Source organism: Rattus rattus, chromosome 15, assembly GCF_011064425.1.
Source record: "Rattus rattus isolate New Zealand chromosome 15, Rrattus_CSIRO_v1, whole genome shotgun sequence".
NCBI lineage: Eukaryota > Metazoa > Chordata > Mammalia > Rodentia > Muridae > Rattus > Rattus rattus.
The window spans coordinates 33,479,599-33,498,062 of NC_046168.1; the positions used below are offsets into that span (position 1 = coordinate 33,479,599).

The window sequence follows — 18,464 nt, forward strand, 5'->3', positions numbered from 1 at the left end:
TCATTGAGAAAATGCCGTACAGCTGGATCTGATGGAGGCATTTTCTCAGCTGAGAGTCCTTCCTCTTTGATGAATCTAGCTTGTGTCAAGTTTTTGGTTTTTTTTTTTTTCTTGATACTGTTTGGGTTGGACCACATGCTTTACTGCTAAGCTGCACATCCATCACTAGAAAGTTCAACTGAACATTTTTGCTTCAGAGACAGGGTCTTGCTGTGCTTTGCTCAGAGTAGACTTTCAATACTTCAACTTCCCTGGGTGTTAGAATTATAGGCAGATGGCAGCCACACCCAGTTATTTAGCTATCCTATCAAAATATGTTAACTAAGGTAAATGTTATTCACAGTCTCTGTAAGTAATGTTTGCTAAAATCTGTAACCCCAAAATACTTTCAGTCACATGGATGTGCATGGAAATCTGTCACCTGACTTGCACCTTCCTAGCTGAGGCCTACAAAGTGCCACTTTTGTGTAATGTCCTTTATATGATCTACTTAGAGACACTTCTTTTGCACTTTGGTTTGTAACCCAGTGACCACTAAGTATAGATAGTTCTGTACTGTGTTCTTTAGCTCAAGGCAACGATGTGCCTTTCAGATAAGATAGACATTTTGTGTTGGCAGGAATAAAATGCAATTGGCCATGGTGTGGTGTTAGCGAATTGACAAGTGGAAAAGTGTCTTGTTTGCTGATCATGTTATGTGGGTCCATGTTCTGCTGGGCATCCATCGCTGGCATGGCCTCTTGAGGAGGTGGCACACAGGGAGTTTGACTGTGCTTCTCTTACGCCAGCAAGAAACACCAAAAGCACAAAAGCCGGAGCTGGTACCAGGTTCCCCTGGGCCTAAGAGGCCAGGCTGAGGTAGGGGCGGGGGGGGGGGCGGGGCTGAGAATAGAGTGGGAAGGGGGGTTGTGGGCCGGGGACAGTGTCTAGCTTGGGGGTGGGGAGCTCTTGCTTTTCCCAGCATTGGTTGTTCTTAGCTTGGTGGAGGCAGACTGGAAGCACAGAGAGGCCTATAGGAGATTAGGCCATGGCTCTGTAGGCAGACTTTCTGTATGTTCCCCATGGTGGCGGTAGATGAGTCTCCATGGTCCTAAACTGTTTATTGGTTCTTCACGTGGGAAAATGGATGCATACCATACCATACCCACTTCTCAGGGTGGAGGAATGTCTAAGAAGGGAAGCTTATTGGCTAAGCCTTCAGGGCCTCTTAGTACCTCATTAGCATGGAGAACTGTTCTGGGCCTACAGGACCTGTGGTCATAATTCTTTATCTGGGGAGTGTGGCAAGAATTCCAGACCAGGAATCTGGCAGGGAGTGGGGAGTTGCCTAAGTCTCATAAGCCATAATTGAAATACTTAAAAGGTTCTGTGAATTCTGATTTTCTGAATCCATACTTGTAATAAATCTTTTTAAAAGGTGATTTCAGGCCTGGGGAGATGGCTCAGTGGATAAACCTGTGTGAGGACAGGAGTTTGAATCTCCATAATTCAGGTAAAGTTTGGGTAGGTGTGATGACCTATCTGCCTGTATAAACTCCAGTACTCTGAAGCACGCTGGCTGTCTTGACTGGGGGAATTGTGAGCTCTGGGAGAGTGTCTCAATGAGTAGGGGAGAGACTGCAGTAAACTCCAGCAGACTCTGACACATGCATGCTCCCCATACATATGCCCGTCCACATGGACAAACATACACAAACGCACACTTTTTTTTTTAAAGATTTATTTATTTATTATATAAAGTACACTGTCCATCGCTGTCTTCAGACACAAACCAGAAGAGGGCATCAGATCTCATTACGGATGGTTGTGAGCCACCATGTGGTTGCTGGGGTTTGAACTCAGGACCTCTGGAAGAGCAGTCAGTGCTCTTAACCACTGAGCCACCTCTCCAGCCACACACATTTTACAGTAAAAAAATCTTGAGATTTAGGTAGATGTGTACAAAATGAAGCAAAACTACATGCTTCTTTGAGGGGTAGGGCAAGAGATTCTAGTTAAAAATCGTGTTATGCTGCAGATCTTAAGCCATTTAAAAATTTTTCTTCACACATTTTAAATGTTTTTTACAGCTGAGTGTGGTAGTGCATACCTTAAAGCCCAGAACTTGGGACACCAAGGCAGGAGCTCCAGCCTGGTATACAAAGCTAGTTCCAGGACAGCTAGGGCTACACAGAGAAATCCTGTTTCAACAAAAACACCACCACCAACAAAACAAAAATAATAAAATGATAACCTCGAGTGGAATAAGCTCACCCAGTGCCCACTCTAGTGTATTCCTGTTAAACTGTATAGAGCATACAAACTCCCCAGACACTAAAACTTTTGGGGGCTGTTTTTCTGCATAGTCCTGGCCCTGGAACTTGCTCAGTTGAACAGGCTGGCCTCAAACTCAAGAGATCCACCAGCCTCTGCCTCGAGTCCTGGGATTAAAAGCATGGACTACGCTGACACTAACATTTTCAAGAGAAAATGCATTTTTTAAAAAAATTCTTGATGGGACTAGAGAGATGGCTCGTTGGTTAAGAGCATTGACTGCTGCTCTTCCAGAGGTCCTGAGTTTAATTCCCAGCAACCACATGGTGGCTCACAAACATCTCTAATGGGATCCGATTGATGCCCATCTCTGGTTTGTCTGAAGACAGCAACACTATACTCACATAAAACAAATCTTTAGAATCCCATTAGCTACTATTTTGTGAGAGACATTGAAGCCAGCAGTTTGCTCACTCTAGGCAAGTGCTTAACCACATAATTACATCTCCAGCTTCCCCTAGTGTCTTAATCTAGAAAGATATGGAAACTGGGCATGGTTGCATATTTCTATAACTCAGCATGCAGGTAAGGTAGGTAGGTAGGTAGTTCAGAGGCAGCTTGAGCTGTAATGGTCAGAGCCAAAAAAAGAGAAGAAAAAGATGGAGGGAAATATACATGGGTTTTTTTTTTTTTTTTTTTTTTTTGTTCTTTTTTTTGGGGCTGGGGATCGAACCCAGGGCCTTGCGCTTCCTAGGTAAGCGTTCTACCACTGAGCTAAATCCCCAACCCCTATACATGGGTTTTTTATATTGTTGCTGAATCTTAACAGTTGACCTTTGTACTGGCTCCTAGAACCAGTTGCAGATATCAAGATCTCTGGCTATTTATATATAACCTATCCACATTCTCTCATGTTGTTCTGTGCGGAGTACTGAACCCTTGTATTAAGCACATCATCTTCATCTATGTTCAGTAGCTATGAACATAGTCTGCTCATCATGCACAATACAATGCGTAATTCAATATGAGAGAGGGCTCATGTAAACTAGCCTGGCTTTGAACTTTCATGTAATAGATGGCCTTGAACTCCCATCTCTGCCTCTTGAGTGCTGGGAACACAGACCTGTGCCACCACATGACTTTTTTTTTTTTTTTTTGGTTCTTTTTTTTCCGGAGCTGGGGACCGAACCCAGGGCTTTGCGCTTCCTAGGCAAGCGCTCTACCACTGAGCCAAATCCCAACCCCTACCACATGACATTTTTAAAACTGTGTGTAGAAGGTGCTTGAAAACAGAAGAGAGCATCAGATCAAGCTGAATTTACAGACAGTTGCAAGTCACCCAATGACAGTGCTCAGTCCCAAGTGTACAAGAGTACCACACATGTCTCTAACTTCAGCAGTCTCTCTAAAGCGACTTTTTGACCTTCAGTTGAATTCCCCAATGTGGAATCCATGGGACATGGGGTGGGGAAACGTATTAGCACACAATTTGCTATTTTAAAAAAAAATTCACATCTTAATGGTACATGCCTAAAATGTACTTCAGGAAGTTGAGACAGATTATTAGTCAATCCGTCGATCTGGACTATGAGATCCTAGCTCGAAAAGCAATCTGGAGAGAGGTTTACTGGTTAGGAGCACTGGTTCTCGAAGAAAACTGGGGCTTGGTTCCCAGCACTCACTTGCACGACTCAGATCTGACTCTCTCCTGACCTCCAACACCAGGCACACATGTGGTACACATACAGTTCAACAAAGCAAATGAATCTAAAATAAGAGTATCCACAAAAAGTATTAAATCATTATCTCATACATATTGTTGGATCAGTTTTGATACAGCTATCTCACCATGGTCAGATGTATAATTTTAATCCCGTATAAACAGTAAAATAAGCATGTTAGTTGTATAAGTAAGTACTTGAATTTACCTAATTAGCTAACACTGTTAAGACTTGACAGGGCTCAAACTGATTACCCAACAAACTTGTCTCTCACAATCTCTTCAATCTTGGGATTTGCATGGCACTTTCACAGTGGCTACTGTTTCAGAGAGGCGAAAGGCAAAAGCCAATGTGTGTATACTTGGCATGCCCATGTAGGTCAGAGAGCTTCCCAGGAATTAAGTCACCTCCACCTTTTTACATGGCATTTGGAGATTAAACTTAGGTCATCAGTCTTGCTCAGCCTTTACCCACTGTACTAGTTAGTTTTACTCCTGTGAACAGTCACTATAACCAAGGCAACTCTCATAAGGACAACATTTAACTGGGGCTGGCTTACAGGTTCAGAGGTTCAGTCTATAATTATCAAGGTGGGAGCATGGCAACATCCAGGCAGGCATGGTGCAGGAGCTGAGATTTCTACACCTTCATCTGAATGCTGCTGGGAGAAAACTGGCTTCCAGGCAGCTAGGATGAGAGTCTTAAGCCCATGCCCACAGTGACACATCTATTCCAACAAAGCCACACTTCCTAATAGTGCCACTCCCTGGGCCAACAATATACAAGCCATCACACCCATTAAACAATCTCACTGGTCATTAAATACTGTAAAAATTATTTTGTGTGCATGTTTACATGCATATGTGCACAAGCATGAACATGCTACACAAATGTACTTGTGGAGTTCAGAGTGGGAATTGCTCTCACCTACCAAGTGGATTCCAAGGATCAAGCTCAAGTGTCAAGCACCCATTTACACACAGATATCTCACTAGCCCAGACCCTACTGAAAAATATATGTACATGGATTTTTTTTTTTTTTAAAAAAAGATCACACACACACACACACAATGTAGCTGTCTTCAGACACACCAGAAGAGGGTATCAGATCTCATTACAGATGGTTGTGAGATGCCATGTGGTTGCTGGGATTTGAACTCAGGACCTCTGGAAGAAGTCAGTGCTCTTAACCACTGAAGCCATCTCTCCAGCCCCACATGGTTTTCAATGCAGTCATGTCTGTATACCATTGTGCAAGCAATGCTCAGAGGCCAAGTGAGGGTGTTGGATCCCCTAGAACTGAAGTTAGATGGTTGTGAAAAGCCATGTACATCTTAGGAATGAATGCCATCCTCTGGAGGAACCTGTATTGCTGAGCCATCTCTCCAGCCCCAGCCCCCACTCTAAAAACTAATGACCCTTGCAAAACTTTTTTACTATGTGTACATAGTATGTGAAGACTCAAAACAATCTTGGGTGTTACTTAGGCACTATCCACCTTGTTTTGAGAAAGTGTCTTTCAGTGGCCTAACATTCAGATTAGGTTAGGCCAGCTGGAGAGCCTCAGAGAACCACTTGTCTCTCAACCCCAAGAGCTGGCTTGAAACTATGTAGACCAGGCTGGTCTTGAGCTCATAGAAATCTGCCTGCCTCTTTCAGTGCTGGTATTAAAGGTGTACACTACTACACCTGACTTATGCTTGGCTTTTTTGAATTCTTGGGAATGAATTCAGATCGTTTATTTAGCAAGTACTTTTTACAAATATATCTTCCTAGCTCCCAGAAGACGTAATTAAAAAAAAACAAAACCCCATATGCCTATCAAAAATAATTTTAAAAATACAGATTAAGGCTGTAATATCTTCAAAATGGCTTCCCGTAACATATAATTGGTAATAAGCACTACAAAAATGTATATACTGAGGTCTATCTTCCTCTAAAGTTAACCACCTAAAATAACTTTTTTTAAAAAGATTTATTTATTTATTATATATAAATACACTGTAGCTGTCTTCAGATACATCAGAAGAGGGCATCAGATCTCATTACAGATGGTTGTGAGCCACCATGTGGTTGCTGGGATTTGAACTCAGGGTCTCTGGAAGAGCAGTCAGTGCTCTTAACCACTGAGCCATCTCTCCAGCCCCTAAAATAACTTCTAACATGAGTGTGGTAACTCAAGCTTGAAATCCCAGTCTATGAGATGGATGCCTGAGTGGCTGGAGTCTAAGGTCAGTTTTGGTTACACGGAGACTCCAAGGCCAGGGGCTGGACAGATGGCTCAGCAGACAAGAACACTCAGAACAGAGGTCCTAGCATTCCCAGCAATCACATGGCATCTCACAAGCATTTATAATGGCATCTAATGCCCTCTTCTGGTGTATAAGCAGAGCACTCATATAAACAGCTCTCTGGGCACCTGTAATCACATGTACACACCCAGATGTATGCATATATGCACAAGTAAAAGTACTAAATTCTTTTATCAAGTCTCCTGATGAGGCCTGGCATGCACACCTTTAACTCCATCCCTGGGAGCAGAAACAAGCAGATCCCTGTGACTTAAGAGGCCAGTCCTGTCTACCTCGTGAGTTCCAGAACAGCCAAGGCTATATTCTTTCTATTGATAACTTCCTCTTCAAAAACACATTAACAGTAACAAAACCAATGTTTGATTTTGTCTGAGACTGGGTTTCTCTGAGTAGCCCTGGCTGTCCTGGAACTGACTCTGTAGACCAGGCTGTCCTGGAACTCAAGAGATCCGCCTGTCTCTGCCTCCTGAGTGCTTGGGAGTAAAGACATGTACCACCACCACCAGGAAAAGTCATTTATTTTTTTCTTTTACCACTAAGGCTCCATGGAGTAAAACTAAAGAGGATGAGTTTTAAATCTCATCCTAGTAAGAACTTTATTAAAATACCAAGAATTTACTTCATCTCAAAAGGGGCCCAAATAATGGACTCAAAGGAATCAAACCCATGCTCAGTACATATGTATTTCATGCGGAACATACTCTATGAATACAGTAGCCGCTAAAACTTCAATTTGATAATCAGCAGACAACTCTGTCCCTATCCTTATGTTTATTAAAAACTGACAAACAAACAAAACCTGTACAAAAAATACCCCAAATTCCTTATCAATCTGAAACAGCAATCTTGAGAGACATTATCGCCTAGGACCCCCTCTTCCTCTGCCACGACCACGTCCTCTTCCTCTACCCCGGCCTCGGCCTCTTCCTGCAACTGGGGGAAAAGTAAAACAAAGCAGGTGAAATTCTCTTCAACAGCATAGTAACCACCACCACCACCACCACACGGGCTTACCCTGAACCCTTTCCCACTGACATCTCTTAAATTAGCAACTATAATAAAAAGAAATCTTTAACGTAGCTTCTCTCACATATGAACACAATTACCATCATGTACAAAGCAGGGAGACAAATGTATACCCTATGTCAGATTTCTGCTTATTGAAAAAGCCAAGCAAGTTAACCCAAGTCAGAGCTTGAAAACTTGTTTGGCTTAATCATGACAGAGCCTTGAACACACAGCTATCTCTCTAGCTGGTTATCATGAGGACAAAAAAAGAAAAGAAAGTCAAGAAAGCAGCACCCCTGCTTGATGTAGTCAAACCGAGAAGTGTAACACCACTACTCCATGGTCAATCAAACCAAAGGTTTGCCACTGAGCGAGCGATATCCCCACACCCTGGTAAAGCCTACATTTATTTATTTTAAAGTTTGTTCTTTTCTAGCCCTGGCTTACTGGACCTTACTTTGTAGACCAGGCTGGCTTCAATCTTACAGAGACAACCTGTCTCTGCCTCTCAGGTGCTGGGATTAACGGTGTGCATTTAGTAAAGGAAGAATAGCTTTCTGAAGAAACTAGGATTTTAGATACAAAAGAGCAAGATGATACAAAGGCAGAAAGCAAAAAAAAAACAAAAAACAAAAAAAAGAAAAAAAAACCCCATAAAAATGGATGACATTACTTGTGGCGATCAGTAAGACCCACAGTCGCCTCAACTCAGGAAGCTTGGCATTGTTTCCTTTACAAAGTAGGTGGGAAAGAAAAGTAGGAGTCACAGACACTGACACACAAAGGCTTGAAATTTAGAAAAACAGCAGCATGGGGGTTGGGGATTTGGCTCCATGGTAGAGCGCTTGCCTAGGAAGCGCAAGGTCCTGGGTTCGGTCCCCAGCCCCGGAAAAAAGAAAAAAAAAAGAAAAACAGCAGCATAAGGTGGGACTTAAAGGGTTAAATCAGTGTTTTTCTTTTCAAGCTATGAATTACAAATGCCTTCCTTTTTAAACTGGTGGGTGGGGGTGGTTGAGGAAACCCCAAAGCATTTGTATTGTTTTAACTAATTCCAGTGGGCTGAGAGGCGAAGTGCATTCTTGGCTGGAAGTCAAGACTCAAGGTCACCATGCTAACCCTCTATAAAACAATGGCCCTTTCTTCTGCCCTATTCTTCCATTAATGGCTGACAGTCACGTCTCCCAAACACCCCCCCCTCACATACACATGCATAAATGAATATGTAAAAATAAAAATGCAAAACGATGGGAATGTAGCTAAGTAGTAGATTGTTCGTCTTGTACGTGTAAGACCCTCCATTCCTCCAATGTTGGTTCTCAATAAACTGTTTTACTATCACGTGTGTGTGTGTGTGTGTGTGTACACTTGTGAGGATGCACACTGCACATGTGGAAGACAGAGTACAACTTGTGGGAGTTGGCTTATCTTTCCGCTACTAGTTAGGGGATCAAACTCAGGTCATGAGTTACTTGCATAGCAAGTAATTTTATTCCACTTCTTGGCAGAGAATGTCCTCTTTAACTGCCTTTATAAAAATAAATAGTAGGGGCTGGAGAGATGGCTCAGTGCTTAAGAGAACTTACTACTCTTCCAGAGGTCCTAAGTTCAAATCCCAGCAACCACATGGTGGCTCGCAACCGTCTGAAATAAAGTCTGATACCCTCTTCTGGTGTGTCTGAAGACAGCTACAGTGTACTCACATACATAAAATAAATAAATAAATCTTAAAAAAAATTTTTTGTGAGAGTCTGTTTTTTTTCAGGGATTTGGCCCTGGTTTGACAGCCTTACAATCAGACATGAAGTTGTGATATATAGAAAGAAGTTCAGAAGGAGCTAGTCAAAATATTCTGTGTATGTGTATGAAATTTTCAAAGAATAAATAAACTTAAAAAAAAAATAACACTGCCCCACCCCCCCAAAGGTGTCACATGTGTCAGTAGATGGCAGAGTGGAGAAGGGCTATGTCTCTATCAGTGTTCTGACCTATGAACATCTGAAGGATTAGTAGCCTAACATCGCCTGGAACAGGCTCCCAGGATGAGGAACAAGCCAGAGGCCAGAAGAACCCCGTTTGGCACCACAGGCCCTGTGTAAGAATGAACCCGAGATAGATGACCCTTGCACTTGGGCTGGCCAGTGATGAGTGAGCCCTGAGCAAGACAGGCACCATGGGTCCTGGACAGAGCTAGCCTGAGATCACCACCAGTCTGGTGCCGGGAAGGCCTTGGAGAGTAGATCATGCATGCCCAAGATGACCCCTGCCCAGAGCCATAATGCATAAACAAGACATGGCACTCCTGAGACAACGTCTGAGAAAACCCCAGACACTCAGAAACCCTGTGGAAGGTCACTAAGAGGAACAAATAAGTGGTGGTGAAATAGAAGAGAAAGAAGGATGTGGGCACAACTGGAGACTCAAAAGAACCCTGATGTGAGTAGCTGGTGATGCCACAGGGTCCTGACCTGTGCTGACACTAGGACTACATCTGGGTCTGTAGTCTATTACCATCAAAGATCAGGTGAACATACCTTATCTGGACTGCCAGTAAGGGGACTATAGCTCTGAGGGCTGTACAGAGCTGGCCCTAGGGGCATGAGTGCTGAAGAACTGACCCCACCTTTCTGTCTCCAAGCTGCAGTAAACTGGGAAAGCAGGCCCCTCACACTGTGGGTGTTTCAGTGAGCTAGCCAGGCAGGCGAGGATACAAATACGGGAGGCCTGGCTCTACCACTCCTCACCATTTACCTCTCACTACTTGTAATATCCAGGAGACCTAGCCCTGGGGTCATGAGAGCAGTAGAGCTGGCTGTGCCCCTCACTTGCTGCTGCACTCAGGAAAGCCAGACCCACGGGAGAGCCAGGGGGCTGACCAGCTCAGATACCTCTCAGGCCCAGATCAGGGCTTTGAATTGGTCCAGGCCAACATCTACCTCATCCATGAATTGTTGGGAGTGCTGAAGGGGCCGGTCCTACAGATCCAAAACTATAGGATTTCTATGACACAGGGCAACAATAGAATATGAGTCCGAGTGAGGTTCCAGTACAAACAGGATAACAGAATACCAGACCAATGACTCATTGCAATGGGGATTTGTAAGCAAAGAAAATATGGACAAAAGGGTATACTGTGAGACACACTGTATACTACAGCTTCCACAAGGAGATATTTTTCCCCCTCTGTTGGGAGGGAGGTTGCAAGGTGGAAGGCAGCTGAAGGGCAAGTATGAGGAGAGGGGGAGACAAATGGGATTAGGTGCATGATGTGAAACTCACAAAGAACCCACAAAAAGTTAAAACAAACAAAACTAACATGGTGTATAGTGCACATGCCTTTAATTCCAGGCAGATCTGAGTTCAAGGCCAGCCTGGACTACAGAGTGAGTTCTAGGAAAGCCAGAGAAAGTAAGTGTTTGTGTCACAAAATGGGAAACCTACAGCTAATATTCTATCTTATGAAAAAAAAAAAAAAAAAAGACGCCAGAAAATAAAGCATGCGCTGACACAGATAACAAGGTCAAGACTGCTGTCCTGGAATACAGAGGAACACAGAGTAAAAAGACAAAGTTAAATTAGCTGTATGGGTAAAAAAATTCACAATGAATTTACAAGTATTTATCAAGCATCTAAACAAGTGGTAGAGGGAGAGGATGGGGAAGCCATGCAGCCAGCCCCCAAATCTAGACTCCGTGGAAGAAAAGAACAGCAGAGAGGACTGGAGGGCTCTTCTCCACAGCAGCACCAGGAGCTCTGCGTAGCACATGTACTAAGACAAGCACACGATGTTCTGAGCGACAAGAGTACCGTTGTCACAAACATACTGTGAACAGTGAGTCACACTATATATAAACACCTTTACACTTACCAGCCTCTCTTTTCTTAGACTTCACTTTAGGTTCGACATCCACAAGTAGTGTATCTAGAGGTAAACTGTCTGGTAGAATAAAATACCGAATGTTATTGCCTCGAATACTCAATGTTTCCAACTGTACAGGCTCTCTGTTCTTCAGGGTCATTTTCACAGCTTTAAGGTGCGTATTCATGCTGACATCTACACCTAAAGGGGAGAAGCAGAACAATTACCAGCATGATAAGAAGGCAATCTACCTTGTGGAAATAACACCCTAGGGAGTTCTTAACTGCTATGTCACAGGTCAGTTCCTGTGACAACTGAATACACGCACAGTGGGGGAAATGCCAAATACACACACAGTGGGGGAAATGTCAAAAGAAATCAGTAATGTTCCCTTCACAACGGCTTTTCCTAGCCATAATGCTTCTGCACAGAGCTGAGTGCATGTACAGAACTGAACGCACTGGTGGTGTGGTTAAGTGACTCCTGTAATCTCAGCATTCAAGAGGCTGAGGCACGAGGAATGCACGTGTTCAAGGAAAGCCTGGACAACAAAGAAAGAAGCTATGTGCAGACCAAGGAGACGAGCTCAGCAAGCTATGAAGAGCCACGAGCCCACTACCTTCAGAACCCAATTCTTATCCCAGGATTGGATAGTGTTTGCAGTAAAATCCTCCCATTGTCCCCATAACTTCTTACCCTCTAGCATGCCACAGGTCTTTCTTCTTAAAGACCTATGGTATTTTTCCCATCACAGGTAATTTTCCCTATCACTAGGAACTCTTCCCCCACTTTCCTGAGACAAAGTCTATGTGCCCCAAGCTGGTCTCATACTTGTAATTCTCCTGCCCAAGTCTCTCAAGTGCTTGCTCTACAGGTACTCACCATCATACCCAGTTTAACACACCTATTTAGTTACTTAAAATGACTTTTTAGGGGCCAGAGACACGACTCAATGGTAAGTGTGCAAGGCTCTTAAAGAGAACCAAGTTGCTCTTGGAACTTGGAATCAGGAGGCTCAGAACTAATTGCCTGTAACTCCAGCTCCAGAGACCCAGTACCTCTGGCCTCCAAGGCCCCTGCACTCACATACATACAGAGTTCAAAAACAGTCTTAGGACAATGTATTAGGATGAGTATGGTTATATGGGAAGGCAGGTATCTGTGCGCTATGGTGCATGTCTAGAGATCAGGAACCACAACAATCAGTCCGCTCTTTCGTCTGTGTAGATCCTGAGGCATGGACTTGGCTGTCAGGCCTGGCAGCAGATGCCTGTACCAAACAGCTGAGCCGACACTCCCCCATCTTGTTTTCTGAGACGGAGTCTCTCAGAACTTGAATTACAGGATAGAAGTACCCAGCTTTGGGGAGCTGGGGTCTGAACTCAGGCTCTCAAGCTTGTATAGTGAGCACTTCACCAACTAGGTCATTTGTCTGGGTCCTTGTTATGTCTTTCTAAGTGGGAAGGATTTGTTTTTGTGGTGCCATGGACTGACTAAATCCAGGACCTCAAGCATTCTAGGCAACTGCTCTATCACCTTGTAATACGCCCTTAACTGAGCTTGTTTGTATATTTGTTTTTGTTCTGTTAGGCTGTCACTATGCAGACCAGAGTTGCCTCAAACTAAGGGTTCCGCTCCAGCCTTCTAAGTATTGGCATTACAAGTAAGAGCCAATGCCAGGCTCACCTTACTGCTCTTTTCTCTAAAAATTCACTACTACAAATCCTTTCTTTGCTGGGCAGGAGTGAAGCATGCCTTTTATTCTAGCAGAGGCAGGCCAATCTTACCGAGTCAAGGTCATCCTGTTGTACAAACCATGTTCCAGGACAAACAGCTATACTGAAAATCTGTAACAAACAAACAAACAGAACCGCCCCCCCCAAAAAAAAACACCCAATAACAAATGCTTTCTTCTTTTTCTCCGAAGAAGGAAGTTCTCTTCTTTCCTAGATAGTCTTAATACATTCCATCTCCCCTATATGCTTATGTGTATACATTCATATAAGATACAGAAACGTATGTTAGTGGTTTGTTTTGCTTTTGTATTACAGTTTTCATTGTTAGATTTGACAAGAAAAGGGGGGGGGGCGCAAACATGCCACTCTGGGGTTCGGGAATATAGCTCAGCTGGTAGCATACTTTCTTACATACATGAAGCCCTGGCTCCAATCCCTATTACTAAATAAAGAGGTGTGGTGGGCATGTCTGTAATATCAGCAGCCAAGAGCTAGAGGCACAAAACCAGAAGGCCATCTTCAAATATACACAGTGAGTTTGAGGTACATTCTAGGATACATAAACCCTACATCTAAATAAGGAGAACGAGGGAGGAGGAGGAGGAAGAAAGGAGAGGAGAGGACAAGATCTTTCCCAATGCTGTTCTAAAGAAAACAGACCAAATCCATCCTCAAGAAACTTTAAGGAGGGCAGCAACTGTATACGTCCTTAGATATGCAGACTGCGCATATCTAGAAACATAAACAGGCAGCTCCATTCACAATTAGCATTGAAAACTCCTAGAAAAGCCACAAAATGCCATCCCATTTTCTCCTGGTTTACTAAAACATTGGACCTACCTATTAAAAACTTAGACATCTACAAGTTCGGTATTTTAGAGAATAGAAACACATGTTAAGGGTTGGGGATTTAGCTCAGTGGTAGAGGGCTTGCCTAGCAAGCACAAGGCCCTGTCGGTCCCCAGCTCCGAAAAAAAAAAAAAAAAAAAAAAAAAAAAAGAAAAAAGGGGGGTTGGGGAAAAAAAAAAAAAAAAAAAAAAAAACACCAGCAAAGGGGAAAAAAAAAAAAAAAAAAAAAAAGAATTTAATTTAGGGATGAATGAGTCAAAAAAAAAAAAAAGATTTTTTTTTCTTTTAAATTTCGGGAGTTAAAGGGAAACAAAAAAAGAAAAACCTAAGGTAAAAATAATGAGAAAAAACAAAAGGGAAAAAAAAAAAAGAAAAAAAACAGAAACCACAAGAAAAAAAAAAAAAAAAAAAAAAAGAAACACATGTTAAGATACTATTTTTCCCCCTTCAATAACCACTTAAAAGAAAGTTTTAGGAGAAGATAATAAAGGATGAACAATGATAAAAATCAGTACATATGCACAAAAATACCATAGTAAAATATCATATATAATTAACATAGGCCAACAACAACTTACAGTCAAACATGAAACACAAGAGCAATAAAAATGCAAGTCTCAGATGTGTTTTGGAAGAAGCAACATTCTATACAGAACACATGCAAGCAAAAGGTATACAAGGCAAGAAAACAGGAGCAGCACCAGCAATTTGGTTTAGTTGCAGTGCAAGAATGTAAGAGGAGTCGGGCTGGAGAGAGGGCTCAGCAGGTAAAAGCACTGGCTGCTCTTCCAAAGGACCTGGGTTCAATTCCCAGCACCCACTTGGCAGCTCACAGCTCCAGGGTAACTCCAGATCCAGGGATCTGATAGCTCACACCGACATACATGCAGGCAAAACATTAATGTACATAAAATGTTTTAAAAAGATGAGGTTTAATTAAGTTCCATTCAGTAATTCAGACAAAAAGAATGAAACAAAAAGAACAATGCTCATTAAACAAACAAAAGGAAGAAAACAACAAACAAAAAACCTTAAACAAAAACATTTCAGAAACAGTCTTCTTACCTGTGATTGTTCCATGGACTTGTGTTCCATTCTTCAATTCAATGGTTACAGTTTCATGACTCAATTTCATCAAAAATCTATAAAAAGAAATAAAGTCCTGATTTTTTACCTTAACATTTTAAGTCTTTTGATGAAGTCGGTAGAGTAAAATTGCTAGAGATCAAAATCTTTAAAATGCTACAACAGTTCATATGGGGTCTGGATAGCTAACTCAGCAGTTCAGAGTACTCCCCTCTCTTGAGAGGACCCAGTTTGAGTCCCAGAACTCACACGAAAGCTCACAAACATTTGTTATCTTTGCTCCCAGAGGATCTGGAGGCCTACGCTGACCTTAGGCACCAGGCAAATTTGTGATGCATACATGCAGATAAAACATTCACACATAAAATAAACATCTTAGAAATAATTCTTCATAATAAATACACAGTGCTTAACTTTTTCTGAACCAAACTCATAAACTTATAAAGGAATGAAGAAATAAACTTTCATCTGGCATCTTTGGGCGTTACTGGATCACACTGGATGAAAAACTGTCCAACCTGCACCTCACAGGCTGCAGAGCACTCATAAGCTTACACCCGAGTCTGTTAACTTGGGTTGAGCCATAATCATAGCTGTCCTGAGCTTCCGACTACAGAACACTAGAAAGAGACTATTACAAAACAACCTTAAATGAAGATATTTGAAGATCCTAGAGTAGCACTAGGAGTGGTGGTGCATCTTTTAATTCCAGTGCTTGCTAGACAGGCAAATGGTTCTCTGTGAATTGGAGGCCAGCCTGTTTTACATAGTGACAGTGACACTGTCTCAACAAACAAAAGACCCTAGACTAATTTTCAGACACAAAAAGGAAATAAGAATTCTAATTGATAGCATAAGATTACATGGTAGAAATAAAGAACCTCTCTTTTCCTGCATTCTTGGTAAACCCACAAGCATACATGTAAGATTCTACTTTACACAAAGTAGGCTATTCTTTAATGGCATCAACAGTACTTGGAGCTTATTTAGCAGTTTACACTGGGGATAATTCCCTAAAAATAAATATTCCAAGAGCTAGATAGTAATCTACTATATGGAAATGTCAATTACCCCACTGTGAATGATGTTTTCAACTTTCTGCCGTTACAAACCCATTTATGCAGGCCCTCACCAGTAACAATTAACAATCTCCCAGTTTTCTATCTATGCAAAAAAAGAAAAAACGGTGGGGGAGGGGTGTTGGGAAGAAGCATAGCAAGACGGTATATGCACAGAGGGTAAGCACTTGCTGCTGCCAAGTCTGAGGATCCCAATAATGAGAACTGACTCCTCCTACGGGTCCTTTCATCTTTGTACACACAAACTTCCCCCATAAATAAATGCAACTATTTTTTTTGAGACAGGATTTCTCTGTGTAGCCTTGGCTGCCCTGGAATTCATCAGGATGGACTTGAATTTACATAGATGCTCGGGCCTCTGCCTCCTAATTTGTGGCACCCTCCACCCTGCACATAAGTATAATCTCAAAACCCAAACCAAATCAAACTATGGTAGTGCATCCTTTAATACAGATCTAGGGGGGCGGAGGCAGGAGGATCTCTGTGAATTCAAGGCCAGCCTGGTCTACACAGTGAGCACCAAGCCAACCAAGGAGCACACGCGCTTGCTCTCTCACCCCAAAACCAATCATTACCACTAACAAAATCAATTAATTGACTAAAATATCGAGCAGGGCCATCAAGTTGGCTCAGCAGGTAAAAAGTACTTGCTGTAAAGGCTGAGGACCTGAATTTTAATCCCTGAGACCCTGGTGGAAGGCAAAAACAAATTACCAAAAATTGTCTTATAACATACCTGTGCACGAGCACACACAAATAATAATTTACTTTCTAATGAGCAAAACCAAGAAAAATGTATGCTTGTAATCTAGCACTTGGGAAGCACTTTTAAAAGTGTCCAAAGGCATTCTGGTCAACTACAACAGGTCTTGACACAAGAAACTAAATATTTAAAAAAACTGGCTTAGATATTATATATCCTGCCCCAGACTTGGCCACAAGCCTGTAAGTTTGGAATTAATCAAACCAGCAAACAAGTCTCCACTTCCGACATAATCTATGCAATCAGGAGAAATTAACTTGTTACCTTTTGCCCCATCCAGAGACACTTTGTCTTTCCTGAGTCAGAAGCCTACATTAACGAGTTACATGCTTTGGTCGGTCAAAATTAAGGAGAACTTAATCTAAAACGTCTTGCAAATCGGCGTCGTTATTTGCAGATAAAACCATCCTACTTCTAAGTCCTCGTCACTGCAAGTGCTCCGACTCGCCACGAAAACGGAGGGACCACTGCTCCGTTTAAGTCGCCGGATGAGAAGTGGACAGAGACGGCTTGGCCCCTTCATTCCTGTAAGACCGGAGGGGGTTTGAACGCGCCGGTCCCTTGCCCAGGGTTCTGGGCGACGAGCAGGGCGCGGCGGGGCCCGGGCGCCGGAGGCCGTTAGCAGGCCGCGCGCACGCGGCTTTCCCGCCTCCCTGGGAGCACAGCGGCCCGGCCTCCTAAGCTGGCCCAAACTCTCTACCCGCGGCTCTCCCCCAGCCGGGTAACCCTCCTCACCTCACGAGCTTCATCCTAGCGGCGCAATCTCCCTTCTAGTCCAACTGTCCACGGAATTCAGGCTCCAAAGACCCACAGACTAGGGGTATGAATGGCCGGAAGAGCGCGCGGAGACCTGCGGATGCGCGACGAGAACGCGGAAGCCGCGCTGCCTTCCGGCCACCGGGAGAGCGACAGCGGCTCCTAGCGACGGGAGGAGCGCTTTGCGCCTTCGGAGAGCGGAAGGGCTGGTGGACTACACCTGCAGGAGTCGGAGACCACTTATGAATTTATTAAAACCAGTTGTGAAGGCCTGGAACTTTCACACGTCAAAGGAGGAAAAGTTCTGAGAGAAGCCCTCCAAGATCCGAGCCTAATCCTTGGGATCCACATGTTGGAAGCAGGGAAATCAATCCTGCAAGTTGTCTTTCGTTGGCTAAGCTAAGCCAATCAGATCTTTGGACAGAGTTTTAAATAAACCTTTCATTTTATATATAGTAAGTCCTTCGACTTAAAAAAAATCCAATTCCTTATTTGCAATAACCACACAGTTAAATTTAGTTACACAACATCACAATTGATATAATTACAAATATAGTGCAAATAATTTCCACTATCACAAGAAGTTTGGATAATATTAATTTATTATCATTTGATTCTAAAATGTATTATTTTTGGTCCTCAGGAGAATGTTGTGTCTGAAAGCAAGGGAATACAACTGCTTACTGTGCTCGCCAATATCTAGATTACTGTTTTCATAGAATATGCTTTTGTCACAAAACGACCCTGTTCCAATGTATGGGAACTGGTCCCACGGGTCAATGAGATCAAAGGAGGAGGCAGGGAAGCCCAGAATTGCAGTGTGCAGTTTATGGGTGACTTACAACAGATACATTGGCCTGGGCATCAGGAAAAGCACATAAGTCCTTGTGATTAGGGTTAGAAGGTATGTGGGCTATAAACAGGTGAAAATTATTTCAGAGCTAGGCATGGTGGTGCAAGTTTGGGGCCAGCATGCATCACCAGATTTCACCCAACTAAGAGTATTTCTTGTCTATTTCAAGCTAATGAGAGTCAGGTACATCCT

General features: G+C 42.9%; 1 protein-coding gene and 1 pseudogene across 3 annotated transcripts; one reads left to right on the forward strand and one right to left on the reverse strand.

The window, feature by feature from the left end:
- Nucleotides 1–6,843: 6,843 nt before the first annotated feature.
- Nucleotides 6,844–17,543, reverse strand: Snrpd1 (small nuclear ribonucleoprotein D1 polypeptide). Of its 3 annotated transcripts, none has more exons than XM_032885814.1 (4): nt 17,399–17,543; nt 14,801–14,877; nt 11,160–11,228; nt 6,844–7,219 (listed from the first exon to the last, which is right to left on the reverse strand). In XM_032885814.1, the coding sequence occupies exons 1-4, from the start codon at nt 17,410–17,412 to the stop codon at nt 7,143–7,145; spliced, it is 237 nt and encodes a 78-aa protein (XP_032741705.1). In that variant the 5' UTR covers nt 17,413–17,543; the 3' UTR covers nt 6,844–7,142. The 3 variants fall into 3 exon arrangements, with proteins under 3 accessions (XP_032741705.1, XP_032741702.1, XP_032741703.1); XM_032885811.1 differs by having other exon boundaries at nt 11,160–11,351; nt 17,399–17,538; XM_032885812.1 differs by lacking the exon at nt 17,399–17,543 and adding an exon at nt 16,928–17,174 and having other exon boundaries at nt 11,160–11,351.
- LOC116885057 lies at nt 9,198–9,313 on the forward strand (annotated as a pseudogene).
- Nucleotides 17,544–18,464: the final 921 nt, after the last annotated feature.

Bases quoted from the DNA above. Each gene is read 5' to 3' on its own strand.
- Snrpd1 (XM_032885811.1), bottom strand. The intron at 11,352-14,800 runs GTAAGAAGACTG...TCTCCCCTTTAG, and splicing joins AGTCCATGGAACAATCACAG to GTGTAGATGTCAGCATGAAT. The intron at 7,220-11,159 runs GTAAGTGTAAAG...CTTTTCCCCCAG, and splicing joins GTCTAAGAAAAGAGAGGCTG to TTGCAGGAAGAGGCCGAGGC.